At 32.5% G+C, this 18,527-nt stretch overlaps 2 protein-coding genes across 2 annotated transcripts; one reads left to right on the top strand and one right to left on the bottom strand.

The window, feature by feature from the left end:
* The first annotated feature begins 88 nt into the window (after positions 1–88).
* On the top strand, positions 89–2,594 carry LOC140890836 (glycosyltransferase BC10-like). The gene is made up of 2 exons (XM_073298952.1): positions 89–1,405; positions 2,285–2,594. The coding sequence occupies exon 1, from the start codon at positions 314–316 to the stop codon at positions 1,391–1,393; it is 1,080 nt and encodes a 359-aa protein (XP_073155053.1). The 5' UTR covers positions 89–313; the 3' UTR covers positions 1,394–1,405; positions 2,285–2,594.
* A 3,893-nt stretch (positions 2,595–6,487) lies between these two features.
* Positions 6,488–8,459, bottom strand: LOC140892311 (protein FAF-like, chloroplastic). The gene is made up of 2 exons (XM_073301160.1): positions 8,347–8,459; positions 6,488–8,217 (listed from the first exon to the last, which is right to left on the bottom strand). Exon 2 carries the CDS (start codon positions 8,174–8,176, stop codon positions 6,776–6,778), a length of 1,401 nt encoding a protein of 466 aa, XP_073157261.1. The 5' UTR covers positions 8,177–8,217; positions 8,347–8,459; the 3' UTR covers positions 6,488–6,775.
* Positions 8,460–18,527: the final 10,068 nt, after the last annotated feature.

The following is an 18,527-nucleotide window of genomic DNA, read 5'->3' as shown; positions in this document are numbered from 1 at the left end:
ATCATGTTTTTTTAATATTGAAAATAAGTAATAAGTAATTGAAAAAATATATAGTGACACTTCTCAACAAAAAAGCATCATCATCTCTCCGTTATATTTATTTATATATCAAATTTCTTCAACAATCATACTCGCCTCTCCTTCCCCATTGCTCCACTCCCTCGTACAACCCTAAATCCCGCCTTCCGCCGCCGATCTCCGCCGTCTGCGATACAATATCCGCCGGAATGCAATCCGGAACCCTTACGCGGTAAAACCCAGGAATTTTTCCGATCAATCAACCCCGAAAACAGCAGAAGAATCGCCCTAATCCATGGTTTCCCCACCCTCTTCCCCCTTAATTCCAACCCTGATTCTCCTTCTCTCTTTGCCCATTCTGTTCTTCTTCTTGGCCCCTCGATTCTTGCCTCCACGACAAATCTCTATCTCCCTTCCTGATGAGCTTGATGATTTGTCCTTGTTTCACAAAGTTATAGCCATGGATTCTGCTAACTTCTCCCGCCGGCACACCCGGCTCCCCTCAGCCAAATCCCATCTCTCTTCCACCCTCCGCCGCCCCAAAATCGCCTTTCTCTTCCTGACAAACTCTGATCTCCATTTTGCCCCACTTTGGGAACGTTTCTTCGCTAATGTTACTCGTAAACAGTATAATATATACATCCACGCCGACCCCTTTGTGAAAATCAGTCCGTTGACCGGTGTTTTTAAGGAAAAAGTTATCCCTTCTAAGAGAACTCAGAGATCTTCCCCTACACTCATCTCCGCCGAGCGCCGCCTCCTCGCCACTGCGATGCTCGACGACCCTTCTAACGCGTACTTCGCGCTAATCTCGCAGCATTGCATCCCCCTCCACTCGTTCAATTATTTTTACGATTTTCTGTTTGATCTAGGTAGGTTGTCCAGGGATTTGGAGTTTTCTAGCTACATAGAGATTCTGGATAATGAGACCACTTTATGGGATAGGTATAATGCCCGGGGAAATAATGTGATGCTCCCTGAAGTGCATTTTGATGAATTCCGAGTGGGCTCACAGTTTTTTGTGCTCACGAGAAAACACGCTTTGATGGTGATTAAGGATAGGAAGTTGTGGAGGAAGTTTAAGTTGCCCTGTTTGAATGTTCATTCTTGTTATCCGGAGGAGCATTATTTCCCTACTATGTTATCGATGCAGGATCCAAATCGGTGTAGTCATTATACATTAACGAGGGTGAATTGGACTGAAAGTGTGGATGGGCATCCCCATACTTACCATCCTCCTGAAGTGTCCCCTGGACTGATTCACACGCTCAGAGAATCGAATTCGAGTTATTCATACATGTTTGCGCGAAAATTTTCTCCTGATTGCTTGAATCCTTTGATGCAAATGGCAGATTCTGTTATTTTCAAGGACTGATCTTTGCCTCTGGTGAGTAAAGATGGTTGCTTTTTGTGCATATCTTTGGTTTTAAATGCTGTTTGTTATGTTTATTGATTCAGTATTTTCTTGGATGAGTTAGCAGTTAGGTTAGTGGCTTTCTTGGATTAGTGGATTGCGTGATGAACAATTTCATTCAGTAATAATTTTTCTTGTTGGATTGTGGCTTTTTGGTGGGATGATTTTGATAGAAGAATCCAATGGTGATATTTTTTTCAGCTCAAATTTTGTGGAAATGCTTGTTTCAATTCAGATGAAGGATCCGATGTATTTTCTTGCTGCAAAATTCATGGGCACGTTGAAAACCTTACGACTGAAGTGACCAAATTACCCTTTATTGAGGTTTGGTTTTGGGTTGGGTTAGAAGTCACTATTGGATATTAGATCACCGGTTTTATTTAATATTTTTTTCTTGGTCAAGTTCTTCTAGATATCTCTTTAAGAACCTGTAGTTGGAGATTAGTTAAATTTCCTTTTCTTACAATATGCTCCTTGGAGCTTTAGGTGGATTATCCTAGTTTCTTTACCAAGATTAGATTTTGATAATCCAAACATCAATTATAAAATATGCAAAAGTAATCCCTTGGTGTACTATGACTTTATAAGTTGCCTTATTTAAAAAATTGGGATAACCTAAACTAAAAGCTAAAGCAAAGCAAAACTTATCAACTAAATGTGTGTCATCTCTTGCGACCAACCAAATTCACCTTGGGGCTGTGTTTTGGTATACAGGCCTTGATTTGAGTTGCGTAACGTGCATGACCTTGAAGTTTATTTTTTCAAAGAATGTGTGGTATGTCACTTGCATTCGATCGTCATGAAAATATACTAGATGTATTCTGACCTTGTAATTTATAATTGCTCTTGCAGAAGTAGAAAACACAGAGGAAAACTTTTGAGGCTTTTGCAAGGTTGGTGTGCCAATATGGGATTAGGATTTTGACTGGCTGTTAAAAATAAGGTGCCCTCAACCTAAGGTAACCCGAAGGAGTCCAACTTAAGCAATGAATTAGTAGTCAAAGTGATGTTCTCAAAATGTAATCTTGTGGTGGTTGAGTTTTTGGCTTATTCACCCAAAAAATCAGGGTGGTTAAATTGTGATTAGGACTTTTGGTCCTCTTTTTTGTTGTTATTTTTGTACATATGTATGAATTTGAATATATGGATGGGTCTTCGTGTTTGAGATTGAACTATTCTTGGCTTAGAGCATAATAGAGAATCAAGAAAAGGCATTCCTCTTGCCTTTCTTTAGAAGATATGCATAGATGCATTTATAATTTTTTTTATTATTATTATATTATTAACTAGTTAAGGCATCAACATCTTTTGACCCATTTGTTTCCCTTTTGTATAATCCCCCTCTACTTTTAGCTAACGCAAACCTGCGAAATCCTTTGCTTTGTCCTTTGATGATCACACACATGTATGTATGTATGTATATTATTTGTGTGTCTAAAAAATATGGAACAATCCAAGTACAAAGCAAGCAAAATAGTAGTATTTTGTTCATGTACATACATAAGCCTCATATATACCTTATCAGTATCGTGAAACAAAACGTTGACAAGACTTATTCGACTTTGAATGAAATTTGAGTTCGGCAGAAGGAAGGAAGGCCAAGTATTTAAAAATAAGATCACATAATCAGTCAAGACCGTAGAATTAATAATATATGAATTGGTGAGGTTGTGCATAGCATTAATTCGAAGTTATCATTTGTCAACGGATGCAAATTCATGGCATAAGCTATGTTAAAGGTCCCCCACTATGGTGCATCCAAGGGTCGAAAAGATATGCGGAGATGGTATAATTCGACTCCTGATCCGATAATCGTTAAGCCATAGCATCATCCGATGGATACACTCATACACATACAAACGCAAACATAACCATCACTTGGCACATTCGTGATCGTTTTCATTGCTTAATTCCAAGTTATATAACATAATTTTCTTAGAAGAGAATTTATGTTATAATATCCAACCAAGTTGTCATATTACGTGTTGATATGCTTGGTGTTTCGATAAGAAACTTATTTCTTTCATTTTTCGTGTGTGGAATTCTATTATTACAAAAAACAATTAAATGGTCAATTTCACAGCACCCTAAATTATCAGTTACTTGAATACCATCGATTCAAAAGCATGACACACACACAAATATATTTTTTCAAGAACAAACTTTTAAATTTCAATGTTCGGAAATGATGGAAGTAATTGAATGGGAGGTATAAATAAGCCTTGGTAAATTTACAAAATAGTTATTTAATTAATATTATGAATGACTAGTTAATGAGGGACTTATGTAAAATGAAAAACATATTTGATTGTAATATCATCACATTTCAATAAACCTTGGTAAACATTTCAATATATACCAGCATGATCGCGTGCATATACATAAAATTTTTTTATGTTAATTGATTTTCATGTTATTTTTAGAAGTCACATGATAAATTAGATATTAAAAAGTTTAAGAGTGATAACTGTCTAATCTAAAAATACAAATAAAGATAACGAAATATCATTTTGGTAGATAAAATAAAATCTAATGACTAAAAAAAGAGGAGATCATATAAAATGACTAATTTTTCTAATAATTTTAGTTTTGTTGGAAATTAAATTAGGATATAATCGTAATATCATCACAAACTTCATAATTAATTAGAACTTAGTTAATTAAAGGCTTCCTACTGTAATAATATATATATATATATATATATATATATATATATATATATAATAGTTAAATTATAGCTGGTACTGTCATGTTTATTTTGACAACCTAACTAATCCCCACGAATTCTCTGATTTGGTTTGACTCTACAATATCAATAATTTGGACTTGTGATTTGAGAAATTGAAATTAATTAAACCTTTTCCTTAAAAGTAAAACCCAAATAAAGATATGCTTGATGCCCTATGTTCGTAGGGTTTGATATCTTCACATCTATGTTGAATTGAATTATATGTTAACGTCGAATTTACGAATTAAAAAATGTTATTATCATAAAAAAAAAAAAAAAACAGCCCAATCTTTTGTGTTTGGATGTCTAAAAAATGAAATTTGAAATTTGATTTGGAATTGAAATTGGAATTGGAATTGGAATTGGAATTAGAATTGAAATTGGATTTCAAATTCATGGATTGGAATTTCATTTTGGTGTTTGATAAAAAATTAAAATATAATAACGTGAATTGATGATATAATTTTTTTAATAAATGGTATTTTGTAAAATTTACAAAGAAGACTTGAAATTTACGAGTAATTAATATAATATAATTTTTTGGAAAAAAAATTGTTTTTTAAACTCAAATCCTATGAAATGCCACGAAATCTGACCAATTTCATAAGAATTTCATTCAGTTAAATGAAATATCATGAAATCCCATCAAATATCAATCCCGTTTCGAAATCTCATTTTACCAAATAGTAAAAAGTATTTATAATTCCAAATCCCACTAAATCCCAAATAAATCCTTGACTTCAAAGAGTGTACCATGGCTTCTGTTACATTTATAAATCCAACAATTGTTGGGCTTTTTAACAATCAAACAAAATCACAACTCAGGCCCGTAAACAGGCCTCGGCTCAAGTAATGGAGTACACTTCAATCGCAACGGGGCATTTGTCCATTTATTGGTCTTTTTCATGTATTTTGTTTCCTGTCGTGAGAAGAATATTTAAGCGTTTGTTCAATTTAAAATTTTGATATTTTTTTTTATTCTAGCATTAATGTTCTTGAAAGTTTTTTTCTTATTTTTTTTTTCTAATTTTAAAAAACTCTATTGAGAATATTGGCCAATGCTGTAACACGTTTGTTGTAGATGATTATTTTTTTGCTTAGCGTTGATAACAGATGGCGGACCCAGAAATTTTAGTCTATCCGCGCTAAAATTCTAATCTCTCGTATCCTTTAATATTTTGAATTGAATTACCCGGATTACAAACAAATTAAACCAAAATTATTTAAAAAATTTATATACAAAATTTTAAAAAAAATTCGGGCCCACCCGGGCTAAAGCCCGGGTGAGCTTCCACTTCTTTGATTTTCAATATCTCCCTCTTTTCAAGTATATGTTGCATGATCATGTGAGGTCAATATACAGTCCCGAAATTAAAAAATCACGGGATTTTAATCTCGGTAAACTTGGATAAATAGATTTGAGATTATGTATTTCAAATTCCTTAACTTGCTTGGACAGTTGGACCACGCCATATATATCGATATCAAGTTATAAATATTAGTCGCATCTGCACACGCGTTGCGTATGTGATTAAAATATAAATATTATTTATTGTGTATAAATATATATATATTGTATTTTTGTTTCAAATTAATTTAAATTTAAAAACAAAATCAAGGCACACAAATAGAGAAAATCATGGACAAATGAAGTTTAAAATATAGATAGAGATAGAGATTGAGACATAGATAGAGATAGAGATTTTGTTTTTTTAAGGGTATTTTAGATATTTCGTCTTAGGCTTGACCAAATTAATTTTAATTCGGTTAATAAGTGGTGTTCTTTTTTAATAATATAGTATAGTAAGATATGTCATTTGAAATCCGTCCCCAACTCAAATCCGTCATTCCAAATCAAAACTATCCGTCCAAGTCATGTTTTACCCAAATCGTTGCTTCCTAGCAAGCTCATTTTGGGTCAACAAAATCACACTGGTAAGAAATATCCTTGATCCAAAGTATCAGTAAGTGCGTTTGAATAGAATCAAGTGCCTTCATTGCCCCTCTCAGTTGAAACAAAAAGGTAAACAGTACTCTAAAATGCGCTAGATCATCCAACCCCCTCCTAATCCCTTGGCTAATCAAATCTTTTAGTGTGCCATTGCTTAGAAAGAGTGCAAGCTGATGATCTTTGGAGGCTACATGAGGAAGAAGGAAAAAAGGGGAGCATCTATCCGTACCAAGTCTCTAATGAAACCTGGATCCAAAGGGTCCCCAGCAAATCAAGAATCTTGGATATTGTGTCCCCAAGGTCATGATGATCACATGGACATAAAATGACCAATACCACAATCTCGTTGGTGGGAAATAGGAAAAAAGGCTGATGCAAAAGGAAAAGTGAGTTCCACTATAATGAAGAGTACAGAAAAGTCAAACATGGTGCTGCTCATATTATTGTTGTAATTGTAAATAACTAACAGAAACAGAAGCTGACACATTGGTAAAATGAGGAAATTAGGTAACACTGTTCCTAAAAAAGTTTTCTATTTATTTAGGCTGCACAAATCCTTCTAGACATGTGGTTTTGCATAAAGGGTTGTCATTAATATGTGAAGAGAAATAATATTAATGGATTGAACAACACATTAAGCTGTTTAGTAAGTAGTTATTAATTATCAGGATGTGGCAATCCATTGGGCCTCCCTTAACGGTAGAGATCTTCTCGGCTCCTTGTTGCAGCCCCTGAAATAAGGAACAAAGTACTCTATTTTGTGTCCTTTCATGTGTGGTGCCATTTCTTGATATCGATCAAATGCCTTTGCTGCATCAATCTTACTGTTTTTGAAGGATGCAGCTTGTGGGGTTGTGGGGATCTTCGGATTAGTGAAACGGCCAGCAGCGGTTGTCTTGCTACGCCAGAAGCAGTCGTAAGCCTTGAACGAGGTGGCAGCAGATGGCGGTGGCAGCAGCGGCTGCGGTGAGATGAGCTGAGGCATGCGTGGAAGTGGTGGAAGTGAGACATCCTTTTTCGCCGGAATTTCTCCTGGGAAATCGACTACTTGGTTGAGCTTGTGAGGAGGCCAAGTTGGATTCTTGGTGCTCAACCCCATTAGCTTTTTCATCATTTGATTTGGTAATGATTTTGAGTTCTGTTCCTCGAAAATTTCCGGCTCTTCCTCCATACTTTCACTAACTTCTTCCATGTTATCAAAAACTTTTTCGAACTCATCAACTTTGTTTCCCTCCACTTCATTTTCGAGCTGTGAAGTAGGAGAATTTATCAAACTCAATACAAGCCTTCCATCTCCACGTTGAGCGTGGAAATACTTTCTTGGAGGAACAGCAAAAGCTTCAAGAACCAGCCTACCGTTTTTTCGGTGGGAACGAATGTGGAGTGAAACACCGTCGCCATCAGAAATGGACGAGAGTGGCGGCGGAATAGGTCGAGAGGGGCAACTTTTATACTTCACAACATGAAGATCCTCGAAGGGATTCGGCTCCCTGGTACATTCTTTTCCTACCCTTGCACTCTCTTCCTTATCCTCGTCTCCATTATCGCCCAAAACTTCTGAATTCAGGCACGTCGAGAACCCATCGGACCCTGTCTCTGATCCCAGACTCTCTGTGCAAATCTCAAGACTCTTGTCACTCATACAACTTGCTGATCTTTTCACGAGTGGGTGTACATAAGGTGGTGGCAGCAGATTGCATACTGAATTTTCACTCTTTTGAGTAAGAATTGTACCCCAATTAACATCCAATTTTGGTGGTTTCTGCGCCTCTTTCTGAGACTGGATCATCCGCCAAACATCGTCTTGTCCCGGATTGTTATTCTTAATCCTTTCACATTCTTCTTCACCTTCAGATGAAAACGACGAAGAATCATGATCCGGGGTAAGATCAGGGACCGCATCTTCGGAAGAAGCGATCTTTTTTATCACCGGGGAGAAGAAGCCATTTTGCTCCAGCCATTTCTTGGAAGACATATCAGCTGATAGAGTTCTTCTGATGGAGGCTGCTCTGTTTTTCTCACAATCCGAGCCAAGAATCGTGACAATTCCCTGTTTCATTGACATATCTTCACAAGGGAAGATAAAGCAAATAACACTTGATTTATCTGCAAGAAACAGTTCAATTAAGAGCCATACATACATATAAACATCAAGCTAGATATATTTTGATGCCATGCATGATCTATTCGCATTTTCTATTCTATAGGGAGCAAGTATATATATGAGATTCTTACCTTTATCAAGCAAGAAGTAACACACAAGAAGGATCGATGGCTGCTCGATCGAGTTCGAAATAATTTGGAACAAAAAACAGAGAGGATGTAAAGAATGAAGATGAGCTTTGGTGTTTAATTTGGTTGAATGCAAATGGAAGAGTGGGAGCGTTGGGTATTTGTAGGAAGAACCCAAGGCTTCAGGAGTAGTGTAGTGTTAAATGGGACCCTCTCTCCCTACGTCACCACTAAAAAGACCTTTTTTACTTGTTCATAAACTGAATTTCTACCCCCTTTGAAGATTCAAGGGTAACGAGAGATCATGTCGTCAAGTCAAAGAAGTTTTTTACGTCCGATATTTACACATATTCTAATCGTTACGTCCGATATTTGCGCATATTTTAATCGTAAAACGTTGAAATTATTTATGTTCAAAGATTACATTGTTTTGTATAATATAACATGTGTGTAGGTGAATTAAATATACCAAACATTTTTTTTACGTGCATGAACTTGTCACATGTTATATATGCTATTTTATTTTCATGTTTTTTTACCGCTGTGTCTTGTAATACCACAAAGTTGGTGCTGAAAGGGAAATTTAATTTATAAGATAAGGTTTCATACTTGGGCAGAATATAAATTTGGGTAGAGCAATTTACAGATAGGTATAGCATAAAAGAGTGATTAGATGAAAATGGCTTAAGAAGGAAGCTAAGGAAGGCCACCATGGATGCATGATTGGGAGGACAAAATCACTTTATTTACATTTGCCATAAAAGAATCATTCATACCTCACACCATCCATCTCTTATTCTGTACAGATAATAAGTACGTCTGTGGGCGGAATCAAATTAATATTATAAATTTTTTATATGGTGAGTATTCTTACGTGAGCACCATTGAGGCGACACACATCATGTACATTCAATAGAGGAACATCACATCAACTGATATTCACATCGTTGCTGACGTTACTTGTTCAACAATCAACATACTAAAACTCAAATAGTATATATATATTGCAGCTAGCTTCACACATTTAATTTGTTCTCCCAACTTATAGCTAGTATATGTAGTCGATCTATTGGTGTTTTATCTCTTGCAAATTCTCAGAAAATTTTCAGGAAACCATCCTATGAGTTAGTTTAGAATCAATCTTGTATTCGTCAAATTTTGATCTTGGAGCAATAAGTCATGAGTATATTTTTCTCCTAATACTTTTAGTCATACATCTTTTTCATTGTAATATCGACGACATATCTAATGTTTCAACACATAATATCGCAATGAAATAAAAACAACCCAAAACCTTAATAGATTACTTCTAATTAAGCTCTAGTTTATATGGTTATCCATAATATATAATTGATTCAACAACATCACAACCGAGTTTATTTCAATCGAAGTTCAACAAGTGTCGAGTTCCAGTCAACTAAACAAAACCTATCTCACATTTAAATATAATATTAGATAGTGAAATAGAATACTTTGTTTGCCAAATACTATAATAATGATTTTCTTGATGGACTGTTATATATTATAGTGACAATATTTTTGAATGAAACCTATAGTTTAGTTTAATTTTTTTTTATAATAATTAAAAAGCATAAAGTATGTTAACATGCATAATGATGAGTACGACGTAAAGTTCAAATATTGATCCGACACAAATTTCTTGTGATGGATTTGATTGGATCCATGATTTAATGGGTATAGATTTTGTGTCAATGCAAAATCCAGCTTATTGCTTTTCCACATGAGACCAATAAAAAAAAAATTACACACACAAAAAAAATTTATTATTATAAATTTAATATATGATGTTGCTTGTCTCTCTCCCAATAAAGTTTGCAAAAACCTCACTGGCTGAATGTTCCCACCTTATCTATAATTGGCTATTTTCGTTACCCTTTTTTATTTCTTTTTCTTGTTGATTGTTCAATACACTAGTTCAAAGTTATTCTTTTTTGGAAATTTAAATTGAGACACAAACTCGGAATTATATTTTCTTAATTTTTTTCCCTTTAATTTCCCGAATAATTAATTCAAAGTATAAATAATAATATAGGTGGATCTTAATTAATTTGTTGGAGAAAATTATAATTTTTAAGGTTACATTTGATGAAGTTAATTAAATATTGGAGTTGGGGAAAATGATTGAAGAGATAAATTTCAAAGGAATTAATTTAATGATAACTTAAAATCATTTAAGGTTAATTAATATATGTGTTCTCAAAATGCATGATAGATTTAAGTGTTGGATTTAAAAGTATTTGATTCCAAAATTTTCCAACCAAGTTAAACCAATTTTTTTTTCCTTCCCATTAAACAAATATCATAAACAGATTTAGTAATTATAAGATATGAGTAATTTCTTAAAAATAGAAAATGCAGGAACATTAGTTTTAATTATGAGACATTTATATCATTTTTGACAAAAAAATTTGAACTATTTAAGGAAAAATAGAGGTATATAACTATATATTCCAAATGGATTGTGCTGACTCAATTGTTCGAATAATTCTATAATTGTTAGAAATAAATCCATCCATAGTTAACTTAAAATGCAGTTAACAATCAATATTCATTTATTACCTGTAACCATCCATATGATTATAATTTAAATGCAAATTAGCCAGAAATGCCACCGAAAGTTGCTATTTTCTAGGTGCATTTACAAAAGTATTGGCACACAAAAACAAAAATAAAAACAAATAATTGCGACAAAAAAATGCATCTTTAAATGCAAGAGGGGGAAATCGCGAGAAAGGAGAAGAAACAAATTAAGTGGAAAAAACAAGAATTTGGTCAAAAAAAAACAGAAGAATCAAGAAAAACCCTCGACATAGACACGACATTTCTCCATTGGCGACGACCTTAACACACGGACACGTGGCAGAATCTGATTCATAATTTTCATGGCTCCAAATGTACTGTATGTTAAATTATTACTAATATTAGATTCTGTAGAGTTCAACCTAACATATTAGCAAAAAAAAATTGAAATAAGTTAACATATTTTGATGTTGCATATATATATATATATATATATTTCGTTTTTTTCCCCTTTCGAACTTTTTTTCCTTTGTCTTTCTTTCTGTGCCAATAAATTATAAATTCATAATCCAATCACTAATAATGGCAAATTGAAAGTGACCAAAGGAATAATAAAGGTAAGTGCTCGAAACTTTGCAAAAGCTACTGGACTCGAATATCTTTCTTTATATATGTTGCCTTTGCTGATATTATTATTATTATTTTTAGGGAAAATTTCGTTCTACCCCATGTGATATGTTGAAGCATGTGATTGGTCAAATTATGCGGGCCCCACATGATTATTGTAGGACCCCCATGATTTGAACCAATGAAAGAGTTCCACCTACCCCATGGGATAATGCCCATGTGTTCGATCCTACCCCATGGGGTAGGTGGCAGCATGTGAGTGGTCCATTGATGTGGGGCTCACGTCAATTGATGTGGGGCCCACATAAATTGGCCAATCACATGTCTACACGTACCCCATGACCATGGGATAAGACCGAACTTTCCGAATCGAACCATAGACATAGTCTATTCATTAAGAAATAACTTTACAATAAATATGCGTTGGGAAACAATAATTTTTCTTATTCGAAATATAGTTTTTATAAAATTATTATCAAATTCAAAAGATTTGAGTTGTATAATATTTTGCACATCAACTATAACTTTTGATATAATATTAATTAAGCACGGAATATTAGTGTAATATCATGGCAAGAAAACTTATTAGTTTTTCAATTCTTTGAATAAGTTTTTTTGATTAATCATGTGGAAGGATTTAATAGATTTGGATTTTAAATTTTAATATATATCTTGTCAAACTATATATTTTGATTGTTATCAAATCTACTGATTTTCAATTTTTCATGCAACTTCAATTCTAAGTTTTTTTTTTAAAAAAAACTTTCAACTCTCAATTATCTGAGTCATGGCATACATTTGTTTGTTTTAAATTATTTTTTTATTATTTAAATATATATTATATATACATATTACTGTTATATATATATATATACAGATTTATTTTTGTTTTGACGGTTCTACTTCTTTTTTTAAAATATTTTTTCTTATTTTTATTATAACGGTTATTTTCATTTGTTTTTGTGTTTTTTAATTTTTTTAAATTGTGTGTATAGATCTATGATAAAATACATCCAGTAATAAAAATCTAAAAGTTTTATAATTTTTAATTAATAAAATTATATTTTTATGAAAATTAAGTAATTAATATAAAAAATACATCATTGCATTTATAAATTGATAATTGATATATTTGAATTGAAAAAAAACCGTGGCGGAGTGAAAAACATGAAAAAGCTCACGATGAGATCTTACTACTGTGGATGCCCTAATGAATTAGATATTCAAAAGTTTTAAGAGTGATAACTATCTAATCTAAAAATTTTAAAATAAAAACAAAGATAGGGAGTGTTATTTTGGCAAATAAGATAAAATCTAGTGGCTAAAAAAAAGAGGTGACCATATAAAATGACTAGTTTGTCTAATAATTTTGGTTTTTTTTAGAATTAAGTTAAAATGTAATCGTAATTTCATCTCAATGTTTTCACCAATTAATTGAAAGTTGTTTAATTAAAGGCTATCTACTATAATAATACTATAAGATTATAACATTTGAAAATTAAGATTTTTAAAAAAAGAACCCTCGACTTTAGTTTTTCTAATATTAAACTAATATGATTTTATATATTATATACGTACAAAAATTAAAATATGAATAATTTCACCATCCTAAATTTTTCCAGTTTTATTGATTCTCAACTTTTGGAGCTCACCTTTTTCTTGGTGTTTTCCTTTCAATTGGAACCAAATCCCTCTAAAAGTTTTGGCTTTCTACTAATGGGACAAAGGGTAATTAGATGGATGATGTTCTTTGATTCTATGTCCACATCCCAAATAATTTAATTAAATAATTAATAAATAAATAAAAATTTCATGAATTTATATATATTACGTACGTACTAAAGTATAGTACGGTTGAAGACTTCTGCCACCTTTTAGTTTAGTTTAATTAAACACAATTTATTTTGATACGCGTGCCCAGTATACTCAAATTATGCAAGTGAATATACGATTATATATATTAGTTTATTAAATGAGGGCAAAAAAAAAATGTGCTGTCAATTGTTGATAAATACTTTTTCATCCCTTAAAAAAAAATACTTTTTTCATGGAAAACTAGCTACCGTGATTTTTTTGGGTGCATAGAACGTTATGGTAATATTTGGATTCGTTTTTTTTGAAAAGATTGTGTTGAGAAAATATGTTTTCAGATATTTGCTTTGTTTTCTTATTATTATATTTCAAGTACTCGATCGATTTTTAACAAATTATTGAATTAGACAATTAGCGATATCAAATCAATATATCAACAGTCCTGATAAGTGATATCTACTTGATACATAAATAATAAAATATAGAAAGACAAAAAAAATTGTATAATAATTATTGAATTTTTTGTTTCTTTTGGTTTTGGTTTTGGTTTTGGTTTTGGTTTTGTGTTTTAAAAATAAAAAGTGAGCATATGGTTCTGCATGGCCATGACGTACCAGCTTTAAGCATAATTAATTCCCCAACTCTCCAATTCTTCTTTGGACTTTCTTGGTTTCTTTACAACTTGTAACACCTAGGGCTGAGAAAAAATACTGAATGCCGAAAATATCGTCATATTGTATCGAAAAATTTACCGAATATAACGAAAAATCGGTATATCGAAAATTTCGGTACGGTATCGGTATCGGTATCGGTATATAGAATTTTTTATTTCGATATACCGAATATTGATTTTTTTTTTTAAAAAAATTTCACGGTATACCGAAAAAAAACTCGGTATACCGAAAATTTTTTCAGTATTCCGAACTTTGTCGGTATACCGAATTTTTTTTATTTTCGGTACGGTATCCGGTATAAAAATTCTCCATACCAAAAATTCGGCATACCGAATTTTCGGTATGGTACCGGTATGAATTTCTTCATATCGGTATGGTACGGTACGGTATACGGTATCGTAGTTCGGTACGGTATACCGTACCGTACCCAACCCTAGTACCACCAGTTAGCAGGGACGGACCCAGAAAATTTGGTCAGGGGGCACAATTATGGACGAAACTATGTGTTGTTCCGTCCGGGTGGTCGTTTGGGCGACCTAATTTTTTTTTTCTATTTTTTATACATGAAATTTAGTCAACTTTGTCAATATCCCCGTGAACAATTTTTAAATTAAAAAGATAAAAGCTCAACACATAAAAAAAATAGAGCTTAGAAAATTTTAGTTTGGATAGAGATAAAAATATGGCTCCGTTATTGGATACAATTCATAAAACAATCATGAATGTGCATTTTATATCAACTAAAAAACATCCAGAAAAGTTAAAACATTATAATCAATTCATAATAATTCATTATACAATTATTTGATAAGTTATTAAACATATTTTTTTTAAAATATAATACCTCAATATTATTTAAAATTAACATGTACCATATTTTATTTTATTAAAAAATTAATATAAATAAACACTAATAATTTTTTTTAAAATTTGAAAGGGGCCCATGCCCCCCTAAACCCTACATGGGTCCGCGCCTGCCAGTTAGTGAAAGTTCATCATTGTTCTTAATTATATATAAATGAAAATAAATATGTTAAAAAATTATCAGAGACAAATTTTGAAATGTTTCCAATTAACTCTTATTTCCAACAAATACTCGGAATAATGCGATGTAATTTCTGATATTTATGATTAATTAATAAAGTTGAAAATATTGACGAATTAACGACTGTCTATAGTAGAAAGAAGCCTGCAACCCCAAGGCCAAGATTTAATCAATTGCCAAATAACCTAATTAGCAAAGAGAGCATTGGAGTAAAAACAAGGGAAAATGTCCAACAAAATTAATACGGAGAAGGAGTCAAAATTGTTATCTAAGTTTTTCTATTTTGAGTTTTGTTTTTATAAGTACTCAAATTTGGGTTTGATTTTGTAAGTTAGCTTATTGTTTGAGAGTTCTTGTTTTCTGAAGTGACGTCGTTAGGTCGAAAAATAGGAAAAATAAGTTTTTAGGTCAAGTAATTTTACCTCCTTTGGGTTTTGGTCTATTAACTTTTTCGATATGGGTTTTGGTACACTAACTTTACATTTTTTAGTGTTTTTTGGTCTAACTGCATACATGTCAGCTTTTGATTGGTCCACGTCATCATTTTGGACCAATCAGAAGTTGACACGTATGCAGTTGAACCAAAAAACACCGAAAATGCAAAGTTAGTGTACCAAAACCCACATTGAAAAAATTAATGGACCAAAACCAAAAGATAGATAAGTTAATGGACCAAAAAACTTATTTTTCTCGAAAAATATTGAAATGACGTGAAAAGTGACATCACATCAACAATACTCAATCAAAAAAGGACCAAATCAATTAATAAAAATTTAGGTGACTATTTTGACTATTATCACTAAAGAATAAAATCAACATGATTATAATGTATACCACAAGTCCAACAACAATATCGACTAGTGATGTCTTATCTCTCAATATTGTCACTCATATTACACGATAACACTGGATCTTATATGGAACCTAAATTTTACAAAAGCGATCATTATATATATGTTGGCTGCACTTATTCAAATCACACATCCACTCCAAAAATTTGGCCTTGTCTCGTGGAATCTTGCCTCCTCAACTGAAAATCCACGTACAAATATATATATATATATACATATATATATATATATATTAAGTAAGAAGATTTTAGAAAAACTAATTGGTTTCGTGGTATGATATCCTAATTTTGAAATTTCAAATTATTTGAAAAAAAGAGCGAGAAATAACTAATATAATTCATTATGTTTTAACTACTCCTTATGATTAATATTTTAACCCAAAAAAACATTCAATTTTTGTACACATAAATTTATTAGTTTTTTTTTCAAAATTAATTTTAATAATAAAAAAACATTTGTCACACACAACATGTATGTGCAAATACGCTAGCTAAAACATAATGAATTATATTAGTTATTTTCCACTCTTTATTTTTTTAAAAAAATTGAAATTTCAAAATTAGGATACCATACCAAGAGATCAAGTAGTTTTTCTAAGACCTTCTTGCTTAATATATACTAGCATATTTGCACGCACGATGTGTGTGACGAAAATTTTTTTTATACTTAATTTCAATTAAAAAAAATCTAATAAATTTATAGCAATAAAAATAAAATAAAATGATCATATTATATATTAAATAGAAATAATTAAATTAAAAAAATAGAGATAGAGATAGTGGAGAGAAACAATTTTAATAAAATTTGAAACTAGCAGCTTGTTGCATGCAACACATGCTAAATAATTTATTTTTATAATAAAATTATATTTCAATTAAAATGATTGTATTATATATTAAATAAAAAAATTGAGATGAAAAGAAAAAAAATAATTAAATTAAAAAAATTAAATCATAATGGTGGAAAAACATTGAAATAGTGGAGGGAACACGTGACCAGAAATCAGAGTTTGATTCTTCCTATCAATACCTTCTTGGACTAGTCTGTCGTACATGACTTGTCTAGTATAATTTATCTGATTATCGTAGTTTGTAAGCTACTATGTCAAATCCAATATTTACTTAGTGCGCACCAAAAAATAGCGGCTGCAAGTGTTATGAAATGAAGAAAAAATTCCCAATATCGAATCACCCAGAACAATATACTTTGATTAATCTCAGATTACAGAACACAATTCAACACTATTCAATCCACCCAATTAAATCGATCACCAATCAATTCAACCAAGTAATTAAATCAATCACCAAACTTTAACAACACAAACAGAAGAAGATTTACGTGGTTCAGTCTTTACAGACCTACATCCACAGGAGAGCAAACCACCGATTTTATTGAGTAATCAAGAACAATCCCCCTCAAGTTTTTACACAGTAAACATACACCAATGATTCTAAAATAGAATACAAATGAGTAAACCGATTACTATCCTGAGATTTCTTCTTCCTCTATGATATTTCTATTGGCTTCAATTTGCCTTCTCTATCTTCGAGTTCTTGGAGTTCTTCAACTGTAATCGATCCTTGAGTTTTACCGTTGAGATTGTTATCCGTTAGCCTCGACTTCTGATCACTTCCCTTATTTATCCCTTAATGACTTTATCTTTCTAAATGGGCTTGCACAATCCATTACTAAGGCCCACAAGGAATTGAAACTAAGAACCTCTCAAGGCCCAAAGTTATTTGAGGCACTTTGTATTACAATCTCCACCTTGACTCAAATCAGTTTGGCTGCTCTCCATCTAGTCTCAATGGCTAGTTCATGCATACTGCCTTCACCAAGTCCATGCAATGGTTGAACTTGGTTGAAGGCAATGCCTTAGTCAATGCATCAGCAGGGTTATCTTCTGTAGGTATCTTTTCAATGACTATTTGTCCTTTTGACAGTATATCCCTCACAAAGTGTAACTTGACATCAATATGCTTGGACCTTTCATGGAACATTTGGTGTTTTGATAAATGTATTGCACTCTGGTTATCGCAATACACCACCACCTTGTCTTGATTGATACCAAGTTCAGACAGCAGTCCTTTTAACCATATTGCCTCCTTAATAGCTTCTGTTACTGCTATAAACTCAGCTTCGGTTGTAGACAGTGCCACTACCGATTGTAGGCTTGCTTTCCATGTGACTGTCGTTCCAAAGATTGTGAAGATGTATCCAGTCATTGACTTCCTGGTGTCCAAGTTACCAGCATAATCGGAGTCCCCATATCCAGTGATTGCTTTTTGATCATCATTTCTTGTAAACAATAAACCTTTTCCAGTAGTGTCTTTGAGATACCTCAAGGTCCATTTTAAAGCATTCCAGTGTAACAAACCAGGATTCCCCATGAACCTTGACACAGTGCTTATAGCATATGCAAGGTCTGGCCTACTGCAAACCATCCCATACATCAGGCTACTAACCACATTAGCATATGGGATGTGTTCCATTTTTTCTTTCTCACTGTCAGTTTGAGGTGCTTGACTGGCAGAGAGATTTATCTGTTGTCCCAGGGGAGTAGTAACTGACTTGGATTGATTCATGTGTTATCTCAATATCACCTTTTCCAAATAATTCTTCTGGTTTAGATTA

This window comes from Henckelia pumila, chromosome 3, assembly GCF_033568475.1.
Source record: "Henckelia pumila isolate YLH828 chromosome 3, ASM3356847v2, whole genome shotgun sequence".
NCBI lineage: Eukaryota > Viridiplantae > Streptophyta > Magnoliopsida > Lamiales > Gesneriaceae > Henckelia > Henckelia pumila.
This window is presented reverse-complemented; position numbering and strand designations above follow the sequence as displayed.

Coding starts and splice junctions, on each gene's coding strand:
- LOC140890836 (XM_073298952.1), top strand. CDS start 314: ATGGTTTCCCCACCCTCTTCCCCCTTAATTCCAACCCTGATTCTCCTT.
- LOC140892311 (XM_073301160.1), bottom strand. CDS start 8,176: ATGTCAATGAAACAGGGAATTGTCACGATTCTTGGCTCGGATTGTGAG.